Raw genomic sequence first — 19,412 nt, forward strand, 5'->3', positions numbered from 1 at the left:
ACTAGAAGGATCTGATGGAATAAACTATGCTGTGGCTGAATTTTAGTGGGATTATAAGTTAAAAATATTCAAAGTTTCACAAAAGTTACAAAACCCAGAAACTCATTTATTATTTAAACAAATCAAAAGACAGAAAAATGTATTGGTGAATAAAGCAAGAAAAGTCAAGTTACTTGGCTGTCTTGCAGCAGAGTAAGCACACTACAGTAGAAAAGTCAGCTCCATCTGCTGTGATGTTTGGGAAAGATCTCGGATTTGCTGCAAGTCCTCACCGAATGGACTTGACCCATGAATAGTCACTGAGGGGCAGGCCAACTTTAAGGGGAGTAAGTTTTCAATTGCTACAAATTTTCTTTGGTTATAGAGCTGCTTCCCCTCCCCCCTTTGTAGGAATTGGTAGAAATTGGAGTCTACCTCAAGGTACAAACAAGCAAACTATGTTAACAAAAAAAATGTTATATGAGTGCAACCATATGGACAAAAACATATTTGAAATCTGATTTTGCTTGTGCAGGTCAGTACCTCAGAGGTTCAGCTAGGCATGTAAGTGAGGGTGCAAATTTTTTTTAAAACACATTTATTTTAAATTATCACTATTTTCATGTAAAGATGCAGTTCAAGACTCCAGCTAAAATTTGTGCTTCAGATACATTTTTGAACACTGAGCCCTCCTGCTTCCTAATACTTTTTAAAAGTTGAACACAATGGAAGTTAGGCTCCTACGTGCTTTTGAAAAATCACACTAGGTACCTATTTGCATCTTTAGGTCCCTAAATACTTGTTCAAATCTGGCCTTTAGTATCTGACGAAAACCTAATGTGCTGGGATTTTCTCTTATACTTTGGACACGCTATATAATTTCAGAAGTCTTATAAAAGAGCAGTTGCAAATATGAAGCAGAAATGTTTTCAAAATTCACAAAGCTTTTCTTGAATACTAATTTTTGCTCTTTAGAGGACAGAAAGAGGACAACTTTTTCCAGGCAATTCACTCTCTGAATATGGTGGTGACATATTTGTATAGAATTTAAACACACTGTGATGTGTTGTTGAATAAAATAACTAGTGACCCTTTACAGAAATACAAGAGGAGAAATTTTTGCAAGACTGTTGTGTGTATCATTATGGCACAGTGAGCATAATGATGCCCTTAAGCAAAAACAGTCTGCTAGCCATGAGCCAACACAGTCACAAGTCATTAGAAGTACAATGTCATAATGAACTCCAACAAAAGTCTACTGACTATTCATGCCAAGTTGTGCCAACTGCACTACAGTACATTGTTTTACGTATTTCCTAGCTATACTACAGTTCCGTTTTTTGGAAGCAAAAACAATAGTATGCTTAAAATAAATTTACAGCAATGTCAGATTATTATCATAGCTAATTTATAACATCACACAATTTGCACATATATATCTATAATGAATTCATTATACATCTCCTAAATAAAAATAAAGTTGCTTGAATCCAGTATTAACATTTACCCATTCTTACTTCCAACAAGAGAGTTTCCTTTTCTTTTCCTACAATTTAAGTAGGCCACACAAAGCTCAGAAATCCATGCATGGTTCTCAGTAAGTATATGTGCGTATACTTCAAAAGTCAAATGGTCTAAACACACAGGACGACTTATATAGACACTGCTGAGATACGGAAGCAAACGGGGACATCTTGTATATATTATTTTTGGTGGTGGGGAGGAGAAGTCTTTTTGCTTTGTTTCAGTTTAACCTTCAACCAGATTGACAGTTAACCTTCAACCAATCAACCAGATTGACAGTATAACCTTTTCACTGTCTTTAACAAATAAATGTTCCAGGATATATATATTGGGGGGGGAGGGGGGGGAGAGAAGAGGGGTTTGGTTTCACTAGGTAAAAAGTTTTTACACTCAGACTTTAAAGCACTATTTAAAGCAAGACCCCCTACAAGGATAAAGCGTACTCAGTTCCTAACTATAAATGTCTACACTATAGACATGGTGTAACCCCATAAGTTGGTTTATTTAGACAGGTAGTTATTCTCTTATGTAAAAAGGCTCTATTGGTACAAAATGGTGTAAATCATTGTTTCAAAGCAGTAAAGTGAAGTAGAATTAACAAGATCACAATATCATTACTTAATGAAGCACTGATAGATTTACACCTTATTTTGCAATATTAAGTCCACTCAATGTTGGTAAAAATAATTAAGAACAGTACCATATACCCAATTAACATACTGAAATGTTTATCACAACAACATTTATGCTTCAAGAACTTAACTGCCTATTAAATTGCAGCTTGTTGAATGAAGAGTCATTATGGAATTACAGTTTTGGGAGCTTCTCCCAACCCCCTCATCTACCTCCACAAGAAATGCTCATGGGAAAACAAAGCACAGACTGCAGTGTAGCAGAATCTTCATAACTACTGGTGTTATACATACAATTTAGATAGAGTAAAAAAAAAAAAAAAGAGTAACAAGCACAAGTTTTGGATGCTTATGTCTTCAACACTACACCTGTAATTTAACTAACAGGCTCAGAGGAAGAAGAACTCAAGAGGTGAGTCTTTTTCAAAACATAAAAGCTATAGCAGTTGGAGTCGCTTTCATAAACAAGGCAGTATAGTAGAGACAAGTAAGTACCAACCAGTACTTTTTCTGAAATTTCAAATGAAACCTTATTGCTAATGATTACTAAAATGTAAATATGTAGTCAGTTTAACAGTGAGAAATGAAGAACTAAAAATTTAAAGGTATCACTGATTATGGCTACAAATCAAAAACATTTTTGCCTTTAAACTCAGCCAAGGAATGTGCTTACTTTTCCCACCACCACATTTTAACAGTGCACTAGATCAGAATTTAATAAAATTTACAATAATGTAAAAAAAGGGACTAAACTCATTTCCTAACTCACAATATACTGAGATCCTTTGTTTAATCCATCCCATCAGAAAAAGACTGAATTAATAAAATATGCCTCAATGTACTTGGAAAGTTAAACAACTCTGGTTTTGTTGCACAAGAGAGTAAAGGCAATGCAAGATTACAGGGCAATCCACTGAGAAATGCTTGGCCTCAAGTCTACAAATCTAGGGAACATCAATGCAAGTATCCCACCCTGGTCTTAAATACTGGGTGAGGTTGCAAAGGAAGAGATAGTCTGTAAGATGCAAAGGATCCAGAAGAAGCTTTAATAGACCAAAAGCCACCTTTAATTTAACTTGGAAGGTAACTGGAAATCCATGTAGTTTCTAGAACGCACGAGTCTGTGCTCCATGATCCTCACATCACTTAGCGTATGTCTCTACAAGAACACAGGGTCCACATTGACAATGCGCAGCATGGTGGAATGCTGTAGATTTGCTGAGCAATAAGTGCTTGAGACAGACCCTTAGAAGTATGCAGGCAACTGCATTCTATACTAGCTACATTTAGTGAGTGTTCCTTAGGTGTAACCTCATACAGCACACTGCAGTAGTCTGAAGATGACTGAGACAAGTATATAATTGGGGGAAGTCTGCATCTGATGAGATGGCATAAGGAAAGAAAGCATTCAGGGATATCTAGAATCAGCCAAGAATACAACATGACCTCAAGATTGCAAAAAACTTAGTTTAAATAGACAATCACGATGCAATTGACTCAAATTTAAGAGTCAATTGCAGAAGTTATCACTGTGATCCGCTAGTCTCGACTTCATACAAAACAAAGGAATAGAATTTCACCCAGTAATTCATGATCAGTCTCAATCTATGGTTAAACTGGAGTGAGTATCTTCTAGAAAGATATCTAATCTTCATTTAAGAGCTTTCAAGCATCTACATCTCTAAGTATGTTGACCTGCAAAAATTTGCATCTTATTTCCTATTTGAAATGGTCTTGCTTCAGCTTCCATCCATTAGATCTTGTTCTGCCAATAGAGAAGTCATGCATCACTTCTGTAACTTCCCACAGCCCACCAACACATTTTATCCAGTCAGAGCTTCAACCAGCTATGTCAGCAGAGGCAAAAATCTGAATGATCACAGTATCCAGGTCCAAAGAAATAGATGGAAAACAATTTCATCAGCATACTGACAGCATCACAATACGAACCATCTCATTTTGTGTTAGTGGGCTCATACACTCAATTAACAGGAAGGGAGACAACAAAAGTCTGTTGTACCCTGTCCATCAGAGCCTTGCAGATAACTACCCAATTTAGGTGACCTCTCAGAGAAGAAAAAGTGTGTCATTCTAGTGCAACTCCATCTATCTCTACCAGTATCCAAACACTCACTGGGGTCAAGAGTATAAAAAGGAAGCTAAATCTAATGTTCATCTCTTACCTGAATGAGGCCAGCAGTTTCCATATACATACCCAGTCCTAAAAGCTAGAGTGAAACAGAGCAAGAAAGTCTGAGGACTCAAGGTATTGCCAGAATTGTCCCACCACAATTTGTCAGTAGCTCCCTCCCCCCTCAAAATAGAAAGATTAGAGAGTTTGTTCCAAAAGATGATTTCTGTACTCTCCTATTCAACAATACAGATAAATGGGATTCACATACTTGTTTCAACTTTGGATCTAGTCCCACTAATCAACTGGAATCAGATCATCCCTGTCCAACTGAGCTCCCCCCTTAAGTCTTGTTCTTACAAAAATCTGCAAATCAACTATTTTTCTCCAGGAGAGAAAAGCCCCTGCTAAGAGAAAACAGCACAGATATGGCCAAGTACCTTCAGCGGCAGGATTGTGGAGCTAGAACTCCATTTCTCCCCATAGCCCAGACAGTAAGGTTTACTGATACAACCTCAAGCTCCTGTTTCCCATCCAATCAGGCATCACCCTAAAGAGAGCTCTTGACCTGGTGTTACAATTTCCCTTTTGGAAAGCAACATTCCAAAATGAATAACTGATCCAATGTCAACAAGATTTTAACAGCTAAGATGGCATAGGTCTAAATCAAGGTCAGTGCACAGAACTCACCAAGTAGCTCCAGAACCTTAATGAGCAAAAAGTGACAAAGAGTCCTGTGGCACCTTATAGACTAACAGACGTATTGGAGCATAAGCTTTCGTGGGTGACTAACATGGCTACCCCTCTGATTAGTGAGTAAAGTGAGCCAAATAAATCAAAGCATATGTCTTGTTTTCCTCCATTCCCTGACACATCTGCCATTACAGATTTTCAATCTTGATCAAATAAGTAATTTTATTAATGAGCCTGTGAGGGTAAACTACTGGATGAGGAAAGTGGCCAGTGGAAGCATGTGATTATGAGAATTAGGCAGAAAAAAAGACTGGCTAGTGAAGGAGAAACAGAGCTGAGGAACAGGTTTGCTGAGGTGCAAAATGAAGGAGACAGACAAGCAGTAACAGAAGATGGGAAGGCAAGGAAGAAGAGAAGAGTGACTAGTCCTACAAGAAGAGGGGAAGAGTCAATGGAGGTAGCCAGAGTTTGGAGCCCCAGGAGGATAGCAAATGACTCCAAGAAGAGGACAAGATGACTTGCAGCCAGAAAGAACAGAAGGGGGAACGCTGGAGAATTACACCAACACCTGGAAGAGACAGGTCTATGTGATTGGGACTCCCTATTGAAAAGGGCAACAAGGCTATCACCAGAGCTGACAAAGAAAACTGAAGGGTGTGCTGTCTGGAGGAAGCTAAGATATGGAATTTGGATCCGAGGCTAAAGAGGATCTTAATGGGAGTAGGAAAGAATCCAGGTATTGTCCTTCACGTTGGAATAAGTGATACTGCTAGATTCTCGCTGGAATGCATCAGGGAAGACAGCGCCAGGCTGGGGAAGATACTTAAAGAAATGGAAGGTCGGATAATCTTCAGTGGCTTTCTATCTGTCCCCAGAGGAGAGTGAAGGCGAGACAAGATTATGATAATCAACAGACTGCTCAGGCAATGGTGCTGTAAGGAGGGCATTGACCACTGGGAGGCATTCACAGACAGAGGACTGTACTCTGAGATAAAAACTGGCACAATTGATTAAAAGACCTTTAAACTAGAAATCTGGGGAAGACAGCTGGGAGATGCTCATGTAATCTCCATACCTGATTCTAATGCTGAGTGGGAGGAAAATCAAGTAAGAGTGGAATACACCTTCCTCTGCAGTGTGGGGCATGGTTCACCCACTGGTTTGAACTAGAGTAAATGGTGTAACTTTAAGTCTTTGAGTCAAGATTAGAGGTCTTCAGTAACTCAACCAGAGGATAAAGGCCTACTACAGGAGGGTGAGGTTCTGTGCCCTGTGATGTGCAGGTGGTTAGACTAGATTATCATGATTAAGAATACAATTCTGTCACAGATTATTTGACTTTCCAGGACCTCCATGACTACTTCTGGGGCAGCAGTCCCCAGGCCCACCAGAGCAGCAGCTGGGATTGGGTCATCCCCCCTGGGGCTGGAGCAGCAGAAGTCAGCCCCTGGAACAGGAACAGCAGCACGGCTAGAGCAGCTGCAAGCCCCAGAATCGCTCTCTTTGTCCACACACACGATATTTTTAGTAAAAATATGGGACAGGTTACAGGCTTCTGTGAATTTTCGTTTATTGACCGTGACCTGTCCCTGACTTTTACTAAAAATACCTGTGACAGAATCTTAATATGTATCATGATGGTCCCTTCTGGTCTTAAAGTTTATGAGTCTAAACACTACTCTGTATCAAAGTGGTGAAGATTCATTACACTGTGTACCACCCAAAACAATTCTGGTGGTTGGGACTTCAAAATGCACTATGATGGTGAAGTTCTTTTGGCCTCCATGACTAACACAAGATTTCAACATCTTTTGTTGAGCTCATTTGAATTCTAAGCATAATTTCATTCATTGGTACTCTAACTTTTCTCCCCACTTCTTTATTATAGATCATTATATACTGAGGTGACAGAGACCAATACAAAGCAAAGGGACATTTCTCTTTACAATTGACAAATGCAACAGCATGGATAATCAGAATGGAGAGACTGCTGACTGGCACATTAGTCACATATCAATTCCCATCTCCCAACACACAACCTACATTTCTCTATTCCAGTGTTATCTGCTGGAAGTAGAAGTGAAAGCCTTATGGAGTAGTTTTCATGTCCGTTGTCAATATTGTTGTAGACTATATGAAGCTAGAAAAGAACATACAATTTTCCCCCCATTAACTTATTTCCATTCTTAAAGTTTTGCATGGATGAAATGTATCCTGCCTCAACCTTAACTACCACTTCATGTAGTTTGCTAATCAGATAAAGGAGGCAGCATCAGCTACTGGTTAACTTATAGTACCAGTGAAGATATGTTATAGTTCCTCTTCACCTTGGACTTTCCACTAGGGATGCGGAAGAACATTATGATCCTATTATATTAGAGCAGAGGTTCCCAAACGTTTCTTATTGCGTACCCCCTTCCAAATCTACCAGCTGCCCGCGTACCCCTACTCGTCTCATTACTGATACTTTTTGTGTTCTTAACGCTACCTGCCTTTAGCCATCTGTCCATATTTCACTATTTATAGTGTGACATATACAACCAAAAAAACCCTAAGTTCTGAACTCAGACTGGACAGTTGCTGGACAACTGAACCCACGCTGTATGGTGATTGGAGGTGAGGGCTCTGTACGTCAGCATCTCTGTATATCTGTGTTCTCATTGGTACATATTGAAGTAAGTTAATTACTGTATTTTATATAACAAATTCCCACAGAATTTTAAAGCTTCGCCTGAGTAGCCTATTAGGAAAATGTAATAAATAAATACACCTCTACCCCAATATAATGCTGTCCTCCGGAGCCAAAAAATCTTACCGCATTATAAGTGAAACTGCGTTATATCGAACTTGCTTTGATCCGCCGGAGTGCGCAGCCCCGCCCCCCCGGAGCACTGCTTTACCACGTTATAGCCGAATTCGTGTTATATCAGGTCACGTTATATCGGGGTAGAGGTGTAATAAGTAAAATCCACTGTTTCACAATTTCTCCCACGTACCCCCCAGAGAGGTCTCTCATACCCCCAGGGGCAGGCATACCACATTTGGGAACCCCTATATCAGAGGCAACTGTTACCTTGTTCCCTGTATTGGAAATAAAAAGGTCACCTTCTATAGTAGGTAGTACATATTTATTGTATTAGGTTATTTTTTGCACACAGGAAGTTTTCAGTTCTATGGCAGTATGCCTTGTATTTAAATGAAAAAAGTACTGAATTTATTTTCTTCCCACAAATTACATAAGGCGGCAGCTAAATACCATGCTGCATGAGTATCATACTTATTTTATATTTCTACTGGAGTCCTTGCAAGTACAAGAAAGAGAAAAAAGGAATCTGCAGTGTCAAATTTTAAATAGCTCTACAAGATACTTCGTAGAAAAGTGGATTTCCTTTTAAGTTTAAAAAATCTTGTACTTTATCTACAAGGGATATTTTATTTACTTTTGACTTCTTTAAAAATAGTGTTAAAAACGTAAGACAGCATTTGAGGCCACAATTCACAGGTGTGTTTAGGACCAATTATAGAAAAATGTCACCTTTTACATTCATGTAACTATCAGTGTCTTAAAACAATGCAAATTTTGTCATTAAACTTTAATGAATTCATAACATCATGCACAGCTTAATATGAAAGAACAGTCTTCATGTGTATTGCACCGCAAAAAGATATATTCTCATGAATTCATTTTATTCTTCATGAAGTGCTAAGACTGTACTACAGTCTCATACTACATAAGGCACATATTGACTGTTCTTGGTCTGAGAAGTTTAGTCTAAATACAGCCAGCCAGCACAACCTAGTATATCAAAAAATATTTTCTAGAAAATCAGTTGTTTAGAGACAGCAATGTGAAGCAGCAGAGATATACCCAGAGGAGCCATATAATTCAGAGTATTTTAATTAGAAAGTTTCATTTCCATACTGACATAGTGACATACAATTGGCATAACATTACTGTTTCTGGTACAGTGTAGCCAAACTGTTCTGATGTGTAAGCTACACAGTGATTAATCTGAAGCTCCTGACTGGAACTTAATGGCTGCAGTTAAGCCTCGCTGTCACTGTCTGTTTGCATGCAGTGTTGTTGCAGCTGTGTTGGTCCCAGGATATTAGAGAGACAAGGTGGGTGAGGTAATATTTTATTGGATCAGCTTCTGTTGGTGAAAGAGACAAGCTTTCAAGCTTACACAGAGCTCTTCATGTGAGAAGATTAGAAGGACCCCTTACAATAGTTATAAGGGTAGTCATGTGTAAATTGATATGATGAATTGGCAGGAGTGACATCCAAGGAAGACATGAGTAGCAATTTGGGGCCAAAGTGAACACAATTTGCCTCAGTTCAACTTTTGTACAAGAAAACTAGATCTGATGGAAGTCAAACTATCCACTGCCAGAAAAGCCTTGCTTTCCACATAAAAAATGACCCACAGGAGGGAGTGTCAGTTTACTCTGTACCCATTGATAGAAGATCCCAGACGGAAATATGAAAACTATATACCATTATTTCCACTCTGGTGGACCCTATTACTTTTAAACTTGAAACAATACTTGAAACTTTTCATGCTACATGTTCACAACTAGCTGCACTCAGTACTTTGCTGGGATCCTTGTGAAAGTTGAAATACTCTGTGGCAACAGGTCTCACTTTGGCCACCACCATAAAGCAAGTGGACTAGACATTTATATTTATACCACCTAAAATCTATTTTTTCCGGATTAGACAAACTAATTACATCCTATTTAAATGATGTTAGGCATAAATGGGCACCTATGCATCATGTCAACAGGTGCATTATAAATATCTTGATGGAAATAACTAGCTTGTTATTTGCGTTAAAAAATGCTGTTGAAACCACTTAAGGAAGGAAAGATTTATAGATTTGGACACAGTTTCCCTCTCCCATCCTTCAAAGACACTGCAAAAGTATTAATAGATGACAGAGGTGGCACGGTTTTTGAGACTATTTCCTAAATATTCTTCCCTCAGAAAACAATTTAAATCACCACTTAATACAAGGATTTATTCATATTAAATAAATAAAATAAATAAATAAATAAATAAAATACTGTGGATTTTTTTGTATTTACTGCAGTACAGGGGGTTCCTGGTACATGTCTCCTCTTCATCTGTTGTTTCGCGTATCCGTCACTCATCAACAGGGGAACATGTTCCGATTCACGTCGGTCCCGATCCGCATATCTGTTGCTTCACCTTTTGTGTGTTTTTTCTGTGGGTGCTTAGCATCCACCGGCAGCCAGCGTCTGACAGCGCCTCCTGTCCGCCAGTGGCCATGTGGGCCGCCAATCAACTCCTCCCCCTCCCTCCCAGCGCCTCCTGCACACCGCGAAACAGCTCTTCCCCAGTATGCGGAAGGCGCTGGGAGGGAGGGGGAGGAGCAAGGACAGGGCGCACTCAGAGGAGGGGGCAGAACTGGGCAGGAAGAGGCGAGGTGGGGCAGGCCATTATTTCTTATGGGGAAAAATTCCCCAGTATCCGTCATTTCGGTGTCTGTCGCCCTTTTCAAGAACGCAACCCTGACATATACCAGGGACCCCCTGTAGTGTCCAACCACCCCAATTAAGATCGGGGTGCCACATTTTGCTACCATGCTGCACAAGAGTGTATAGAGACAGTACCCTGCACTAAAAAGAGTTTGCAGTCTAAACTGTATGTTTATTAATCCCCTGAATCCAGAAGGTCAGAAGTTTACTAACACTCAGACCAGTTTTGTTTCAACATGTCACTGGAACATGCTGACATTAGAAAAGTGTCCAGATATATTTGCTGAAGTCAGTGGAAGTGTGTTTTTGTAGTTTACAATCCTAAATGTGCTTTGTATGTGTAATGAAGTATTAACTCCTCCTATCAAAAATCCAGCAGTTCTGTATTACATGTGTCACAAAAAAAAACCCCAATTGTTTACTTCTGGATTTGGTGTCTAAGCATACACCACATCCCTGTTGGATTCAAATTTTGAAACTAGCTATTCTGTTTAAATATCACTGGCAATAAACTAAATACAGACACCATTCCAGTTTTCTATACCTCACTCAATTACAATCCATAGACAATCTACATACTGTAGTGCAAGTAAAGAATATATAAAAAGAGTTGACATTTTTTAGAAAATACCTATTATAACGAGGTTCTACAGCAGAACCTCAGAATTACGAACACTTTGGGAATGGAGGTTGTTAGTAACTCTGAAATGTTCGTAACGCTGAACAAAACATGGTTGTTCTTTCAAAAGTTTACAACTGAACATTGACTTAATACAGGTTTGACACTTTACTATGCAGTAGAAAAATGATGCTTTGCTTTTTTTTTTAAGTAGTTTAATGTTTAACACAGTACGTACTGTATTTGCTTTTTTTGGTCTCCGCTGGTGCCTGATTGCATACTTCTGGTTGCAAATGAGATGTGTGGTTAACTGGTCAGTTCATAACTGGTGTTCGTAACTCTGAGGTTCTTCTGTAGTGTACTATTTATTTTAAAAACAAATCCCTATTAATCTTCTACAGCTTCTCTTCAATTTAATTGAGCTTCTCAGATGGATGGGGATGGGTAAGCGTAAGGTCCTGATCACAATTTCATATAATCCACATTCTAGCCTATGAACAAGAATCTGAGAAACTTGAAAACCAGGCTTCTCACCAAGGCAGGCAATGAGTTATACTAATAACAGATAACGTAAATAGCTTCTGAACTGCCAGCACCATAACTACTCTCTCCTAGTCATTTAACGAACATCTAGAGGAACAAGAGGCTTGGGAGAAACCATAACTCCTACAGTTTAGCCGCAACAAGTATTTATTTCATCACCTTTTTGGCAGTGATCTATGGACATTTTAACATAATTAAAGACTCAGGACTAAAAAGGCTCCAGTCACTGCAGATTCATCTTGTGAAACTTTGGTTTTTGTTGTTTATTTTTTTTGTAGGGAGAGGAGAGAAGTGGAAAAAGGGAAGAAGAATGGGCAGATGAAAGGAGTCTCAAGTTACTCAGACTGGTCTGATCCTGAACCTCCCCGCCCACACTTCTGATAGGTTCTCTCCCAATAGGGTACTGTTGGAGCACAGACTTTTGTTCCTGCCAGACAAATCATCTTAAAAAATTGTTGAAGCTGCTGCTCTCACTTTGCCCAGAGAGCTAAAGACTAGAAGTTGTCTTGAGCGTCAAGGTGACAAGAGTCATTTTAAAGAATTCTTATGTTTGAAACTGCTTGATCTAGTGTTTAAGAAGATAATGAACTAGAACTGTCTGACAGAAGAAGTAAAGTTTTGACTGAACTGCCAGACCACAAGTTATTTAGCTAGCATTGGTTCAGCTAGAATAAGTCTACTGGAAGAGCATAAACGGAAGGGATTTTTATTATTTGTACTAAAGTAGCCGATGGAGAATTTAATGGAGCTTGAGACTCTGTTATGCTAAGTGAGGTATATACATGTAGTAAGAGCCCCAGCATTGAGGGGGTTACAGTCTAAACAGATAACATTTCTAGGGAGCACGGGGAGAACACATATTTTACCCCCAATTTACAGAAAGGGAAACTAAGGCTCAGAGAAATTGTGTGACATTAGGAAAGTCACTTGAAGTCTGTAGCAGGGCAGGAAATTGAATCCACATCTCAGAGTCCCAGCCTAGGGCCTTAACCACAAAACCTGCCTTCTTCTCTGGTGCACAGGAAAAAAAACAGTCTTATGAGCAGAACAATCCAGTGCAGAAGACATACTACAAATGGGACATCAGCAATATCTGTTCCAATAGGAGGGCTTCAAGATGCCATGTATCTTCAGTGGCAGAATACAAACTGGAAGCTGTAGTTGAAGCACAGTGCCATTGCTAACTTCTTCCTTCAAACTAGCTTTTATTTCAGTCTGACTAGCAAGAAAGAGGCAGAGACTCCAGATGGATTTGCAGATCCAATGAATAAATCTTTTCTGTAAGAGGTTTATATTTCTACTTGAGACAGAAAAATAATTGAAGTTTCAGCTCTCTCTAGGAACCTGTCTGCAATAATGCTGTAAGGCAGTGGTTAAAGTACATCACTATAAGAAGGGGCACCCATTGGCAGATGTCAGCACAGGGGAAAATGAGTTGTATTCAAAAGGGATATACAGGCCCATAGTCAGCCAAACCAGTATGTTTATGTTTGAGCCCATGTATGTGCAGGCACATGTCTGGCATCTTCCACCCCAATTTCTACCAAGAGAGAGAATCTCCTGACTTGTGTCTTCACATTATATTAATTTTTCTAATGAAATAATGTATCTAGAGAAGTTAGTGTATCACATGACCACAAAGCTACAAGTATATTACAAACAGGGCAACCTATTACAAATAGATTATAAATTCAACTAGGTTAGGGAAAATGATATAGTCCACAATAGTCACTTGATCCCACAAACTGCTTGTAATTCCTGATTTACTCATTCTTTCTTCCAGATCTGAAAACCAGATGATTATAGCAACTCAGCAGTGAAATATCAGTTTTCAAATTTCTTGTCTTTTGGGTGCACATTATTTAGATTTTTCACTTTCAGCAAATAATTCAGGAAATTAGTGTGTGAGTATGTCACATACACACACACTGGGGAAAAAAGCATAAGACCCCACAATATGAGATTAGTACTTACTATTCCAGAACTAAGATAATCTCTGTTGCAGTCTCATAAACTTCATGTAAATTAATGACCCAAAGGTTGCATTGTGCCAACTCAAGGACAGCTATCTCATGGATTATTTCCATTCGACAGTCTTGGCCCTTTCTTCTTTTTCGCATGAATTTGGCTGCAAACTCCTTTTCTGTATCTTTCTTGACACACTTCTTCACCACTGCAAACTTCCCTCTGGAATTAAAGCAAAATATTAAATCAGATGGATGATCCTTAATTTAAGTATTAAAATCACTAGTCAAATTTTAATATTTTAGAAAACTCAAAAGAAACTACAGTGGGAACATTTAGAATATGTTCCAAATTTAGAGTTTTTACCCTGTATCAGTGATATTCCCTACATTTAAAACAGGGGATACTGCTGGAACCAGTAACACCTCAAACTGGAATATATTTTAAGTTTATTCACTGTACCATAATGTATCCACAAAAATTTAGCCCTTCAGTAGGGGGAAAAAAAACAACTCAGGAAGTGAAGGTTACTTATTTGTAACCAGAGTTCAAGATGGCTCTGCATATTCCACTTATATGTAGTGTGCCACACAAAGATGCCTAACGGAAGAACCATCTCCAAGCAGTGTCTGTTAAAGTACTCGTGCTCTTATTCCCCCAACCCCAGCATCCCTGAATGTTGTGAAGCAAGGCTATATAAGGAGGCACAGTGCCCTCTACCATCTCATCTCTTTCCACCACCAAGCCAGAAATACAGAACAAAAAGACGGGGGGGGGGGGGGGAGGGTTGGGGGGAGGGACGTATGAGTATGCAGAGCCATCTCAAAGAACACTGAACTGACCTTAATTTCTGCTTTGAGTAGTTCTGCATATTCCCACTTATGAGTAGTATGATAAGCAATGCTGAAAATAGCCTGGAGGAACCAGAGCCTGAACTTAATAGAAATTGAAAAACTACTCTATCAAATCTAGCATCAGCCCCTGAAGCAGGGGTGCACAATAATTTTCGCCGGGGGGGGGGGGGGGAAACGACACTCCATGAATTTTGGTAAATCGTCACAGACCGCACATTTCTACGGTATTAACGGAGTGAGTACCCCCATTTGTTGTGTTTTACAGCGGCTGTGTTTTACATCACTACTTGAACAACCTTCCCACGTATGTGAGGGAGGAACAACGTGAGGGCCAGACAAAGTTTCTCTTAACTCCAACATGTTTATGTGCAAGCCCCTCTACTGAGAAACCCAGTGATCTTCAAACTGTACAATGACTCAGTTGTGCCTATCCCCCCAACCATTGTTTGACATATCGGAAGTTACCCTCACTGATGGCGAAGGGGGATTGAACTGGAAGTCTCTGAGGACATTAGCTCTGACTGCCTACCACATCAGCGAGTCCGGAACATTTCAAGAAATGTTGACTAACATTTGAAGATGGTCTCAGGTCAACGAGCCAAAACTGGACATCCAATGATGCACTGGCCTAATTCCGAGACACTCAAGGAGATTCACACAAGTAGTAGCAGCCATGAGACTCAGAAAGAAAGTTACTTTGCGTTCTGACATATTTGAAAGTTTAAAATATACTGCACTATTTAAAAAAACCTGTCCTGTGGTAAAAAGGCTTTTCTGAGTCCAATATGGCACCTAAAGAATAAAATGTTGAGTTGAACGGATTCAACTTGACATTCAGTAGTTATTCCAGGTCTGAAAAAAAGGGCGATTGTATAAGCAATATGGCTTAATAGATTTTTGTGAACAGCAGCCTTCAACAGTCAATCATCCAGATATAGGTAAACAAAAATCCCCTGCTTTCTCAGCTGAGCTATATCACAGAGAGGCAATTTGTACAATACTCTTGGTGCTATGGACAGGCCAAATGGGAGCGCCTTGTACTGGAAATGGTGTCCTGCCACCACAAAACAAAGGTACTTTTGATGACTGTCTGACAGAAATATGAGAATATGCATCCTTCTGATTAAGAGTCGCAAACTAATCCACAGTTAAAGTGAACGGATTATAAAGGTCAGAATTAACATACAGAACCAAAGCTTCTAAATATATTTGTTCAAGTTCCTTAAATCTAAAATTGGATTAACTCCTTCCTCCCCTCACCCCCTGCATTCTTCTCCTGTACTACGAAGTATCGAGAATAAAACCCCTGACTCCTCAAGGTGTTTGGACACCTCCCTGACAGTCCCTATCAGAAGCAATTTCTGCACTTCTGAAAGTAGAACAGCGTTGTGAGAGGGTTCCCTGAAAGGGAAAGGTAGGGGGAACTGAAAGTGCGTAGTTTCTCATACTGAATATAATAGCCCTTTTCTGTAATTTCAGGGATGTAATAAACCTCCATTTGCTGATAAAAATGGACTAGCCTGTCTCCAAACAGAGGAAGGGAAGGTTCCTTGCTGATTGGTTCTCAATTCTCAATCCTCACATCAAATCTGAGGCTTGGTGTTCAATGAAAATGACAGGGAGGAAGCAGATTGTTGAGATTGTTGATTTGAAAGACGACTTCTTCTGGTGGCTCTGGAAAGTCACAGCCTGCTGATGTCTTCTTTGATTTGACAAGAAATAAATCAAGGAAGACTATGGATAATACTGTCTCTAATAATGGGAAGACAGAGTAGGAAGTCTTCCAGTAGAAGGAATCAAGCCTAAAGAACAGAGCATTGATCTCGTCTCCTTTAGCTTTTCCAGTAATTCATGTCTTTTCACTGACAAGACCATCCCTATCAAAGGCAAGATCTTCCACCTTAATTCTAGTATCCAGAGCCAGAAGAGAGGAGAGAAGCCAAGCATGTCTCCTCTGAGTAACTACAGAAATCAGTGTTCTAGCAGAAGAGGCCGAGGTGTCAAACGAAGCCCTGAGAGCATACTTAGCCACATTTTGACCCCCCATTTGGATCACATTTGCCAACATCCTTTTATTATCTGGCAAATCTTGTACAAACAATAGCATAATTTCCCATAGGTGGAACTGATAGTGAGTCATAACTGCTTAATAATTTGCCACCCTAATACCAACAGTGGGAGAAGAGAACACATTTCTTCCTAGGGAATCAATTTTCTTTCTCCTCTCTATCAGCAGGAATGGAATATGCTTGTTCAGACCTCAACCATTGCTGGCAGCAGGCACCAACGAATTATATACAGGGTGTGTACGAAAATACAACCCCCCTGCCCCCCGAGAGTATTTGATATAATTTGTTTGCAGTCTTGGAAACAGGCTGACAAGAGGAAGGAGTGGCTCAAATAGTCTGAACAGGCTGCAGCAGACCATGGAGAATTGGCAATGACATCCTATTCTTGGAGACAGCCCCAAGAATGTCGAACACCAGATAGAAGGTTTCCTCCACTACTACTGAAGGTAAATTCAATGCAGATATCATGCGATCCACCAGGTCACAGAACTGCGGAGCATCATCAGAAGGGGAAGAGGCAGAAGCCACACCCCAGGTGCTCATCTGGTGGAACCTCAGGGTCATGGTCTGTGTCAGCAAGCTCTCTTTTAGAACACTAAATAAATAATAATAATTCTTCTTCTTATCTGGCACCACTGAGACACAGATGGATCCAAAGATTTCTCCACCACCAGTCCCTTTATAAATGAAACAGCTGTTCAGCCATAAAGGAGGATGTCATGTTGTGGGGCATAATCCAGCCCAGTGAGAGGTTGTCTCACTGCCTGCCCTGTAACCGAGTGCCTTAAACGCTATTCTGCTGTGGCTCACAGCCTGTACCCTGCCAGCCAGCAGACAAGCATACACTGAATGTGTGTTAAGCAGGTTTGACTGAGTAACTAGGATTGCAGCAACCTGGATGCTACAGCCCAGCCACACTCTGGCATACAGGAGCTCTGGTAATACCCAGTAGAGATGACCCCAACACTTCCCCCTCCCCGAATCTTCCCAAAAGCATGTGCTCTGCAATGTCCTTTCCTCGACTTTTCAGAGGAATAATAAGGTTTGTATGCTCCTATATAGAGACAAAGGACAGCTTATCACTTTAACTAGAGTTAACAATCACTAAGTCAAAACTAGACCTGATTTTGTTTAGATTAAAAATAAAAACAAAACAAAAAGAAAATAGGATATTAAGTGATATCAAGTATAAGTGATAGAGTTAGAAATGGTTACAAGCAAATAAAAGTGAAAACACATTTTCTAGTGGCCAAGACCTAACACGACAAGCTACAGCCTTTGTTTTAAAACAAAAGCTCAGACTGTATGGAAACTGATGGCACTCGCCAAGTGAAAAATCCATTTGCAAGCCCTGTGTATACAACTATAAAATAAAATGCAACAATTTTTGTGTAATACAAACAGTTCTTACAAAAAAAACACAGATCTATAAGTGTCTGATTAGTTCTCAGACTATGATAATATTTTCTAATACCCTTAGAAGTTTTGTATCTCTGCTTTTAAAAATAAATGCTACACTAGGCAATAACTAGTAAACTAGATCAATACAAAGGGGCAAGTGTAAGTAAGGACTTTAAAAGCCACCAGTGAAATTAAGTTTTTTTAAAAAGAGGCAAAGTTCAAGATCTGGAGGTAGTGCCTTTAAACTGGTTAGTTTTAAATTTGATTCTTATTGAAAAGCACCTCAAATACAACATGCTTTGCTAATCTTTCCGCACAAACACCTTAAAAATACTTAATATAGTTTCTACATATTCTCCTCTCAACTCTCTGCCCCATGCAAGAGCTCCCTTGTGTGGGTTTTAAACAAGCTGTGCTTTCAGCTTCTGAAATTCATGAATTGATGAAGTCCTTTGACTTAATCCATTCTTTGAACAAAATCTTTTGCCACAGCTTGGTAGAAGTGATATTAAATAATGGTAGTAAAATCTTGTTAAACTGCGCGACCTGAAAGTAAATGGATTCCTCTAGGGGTTAGAAAAGGTTACTCATCTTGTGCAGTAACTGAGGTTCTTTGAGATGTGTGTCCCTGTCGGTGCTCCACTTCAGGTGTCAGTGCGTCCTGGCGCTGCTGATCAGAGATTTTTGGTAGCAGTGCCTGGTAAGGATGCACGTGTGCAGTAGCTGTATTGCGGTACCATTGGCGCTTTATCTAGCGCTCATGCATCCCGACCTCCTCAGTTCCTTCTCTACCATAGAGTCCTTTCTGTGAACTGCAAAACAAAGGGGGATGGGGAGAGGGAGGGTAATGGAGCACCGACAGGGAAACACATCTCAAAGAACCTCAGTTACTGCACCAGGTAAGTAACCCTCTCTCCTTTGAGTGCTGTCTCTATGGGAGCAGTACCCCATTATGGAAGGATGGGTTTCGGAGTTGACTGTACAGTTGAGGCTAGTACCGTAAGGCCAAGTATCATATCTGTCTCTGAACTCTGAGTTATTGCATAGTGGTTTGTGAATGTGTGTATGGAAGCCCAAGTAGCAGCTTAGTATAGTTCTCCGATTGGAACGTTATGTAAGAATAGGCTCTGATCCCTGTCGGGGGTTCTATATTTTGTTATTGGTAACATAAATGGATGCAATTTGAAATCCATTTTGATAGTCTTTGTTTCGAAATGGCTGCGCCCTTCGATCGTTCAGTGCTGGAAATTAAGAGTCTCTGTGACTTACAGAAAGGTTTTATCTAGGTAGAATGCTAGTGCTCTTCTAACATCTAGAGTGTGGAGATTCCTGTGTAGACCCATGTGGCTTAGTGTAAAACGTAGGTAGATGGATAGGTTGATTGAGATGGAATGATGAATTCGATACAAATTTAGGCTGTGGTCGCATAGTCACTTTGTCTTTAAAGAATATGGCGTAAGGAGGATGGACCATGAGGGCCCCAATTTCACCCACTCCACG

The 19,412-nt window shown here is 39.8% G+C and overlaps 1 protein-coding gene across 1 annotated transcript in view; it reads right to left on the bottom strand.

Annotated features, from left to right (window-relative positions):
* Positions 1–19,412, bottom strand: part of STK17A (serine/threonine kinase 17a) — a 53,670-nt gene that overhangs the window by 19,888 nt on the left and 14,370 nt on the right. The window contains exon 2 of the mRNA XM_065399741.1: positions 13,598–13,810. Within this exon, the coding sequence (XP_065255813.1) occupies positions 13,598–13,810 (213 nt within the window). The remainder of the gene's footprint in view (positions 1–13,597; positions 13,811–19,412) is intronic.

The sequence above is a fragment of the Emys orbicularis genome, chromosome 2 (genome assembly GCF_028017835.1).
Source record: "Emys orbicularis isolate rEmyOrb1 chromosome 2, rEmyOrb1.hap1, whole genome shotgun sequence".
Lineage (NCBI taxonomy): Eukaryota > Metazoa > Chordata > Testudines > Emydidae > Emys > Emys orbicularis.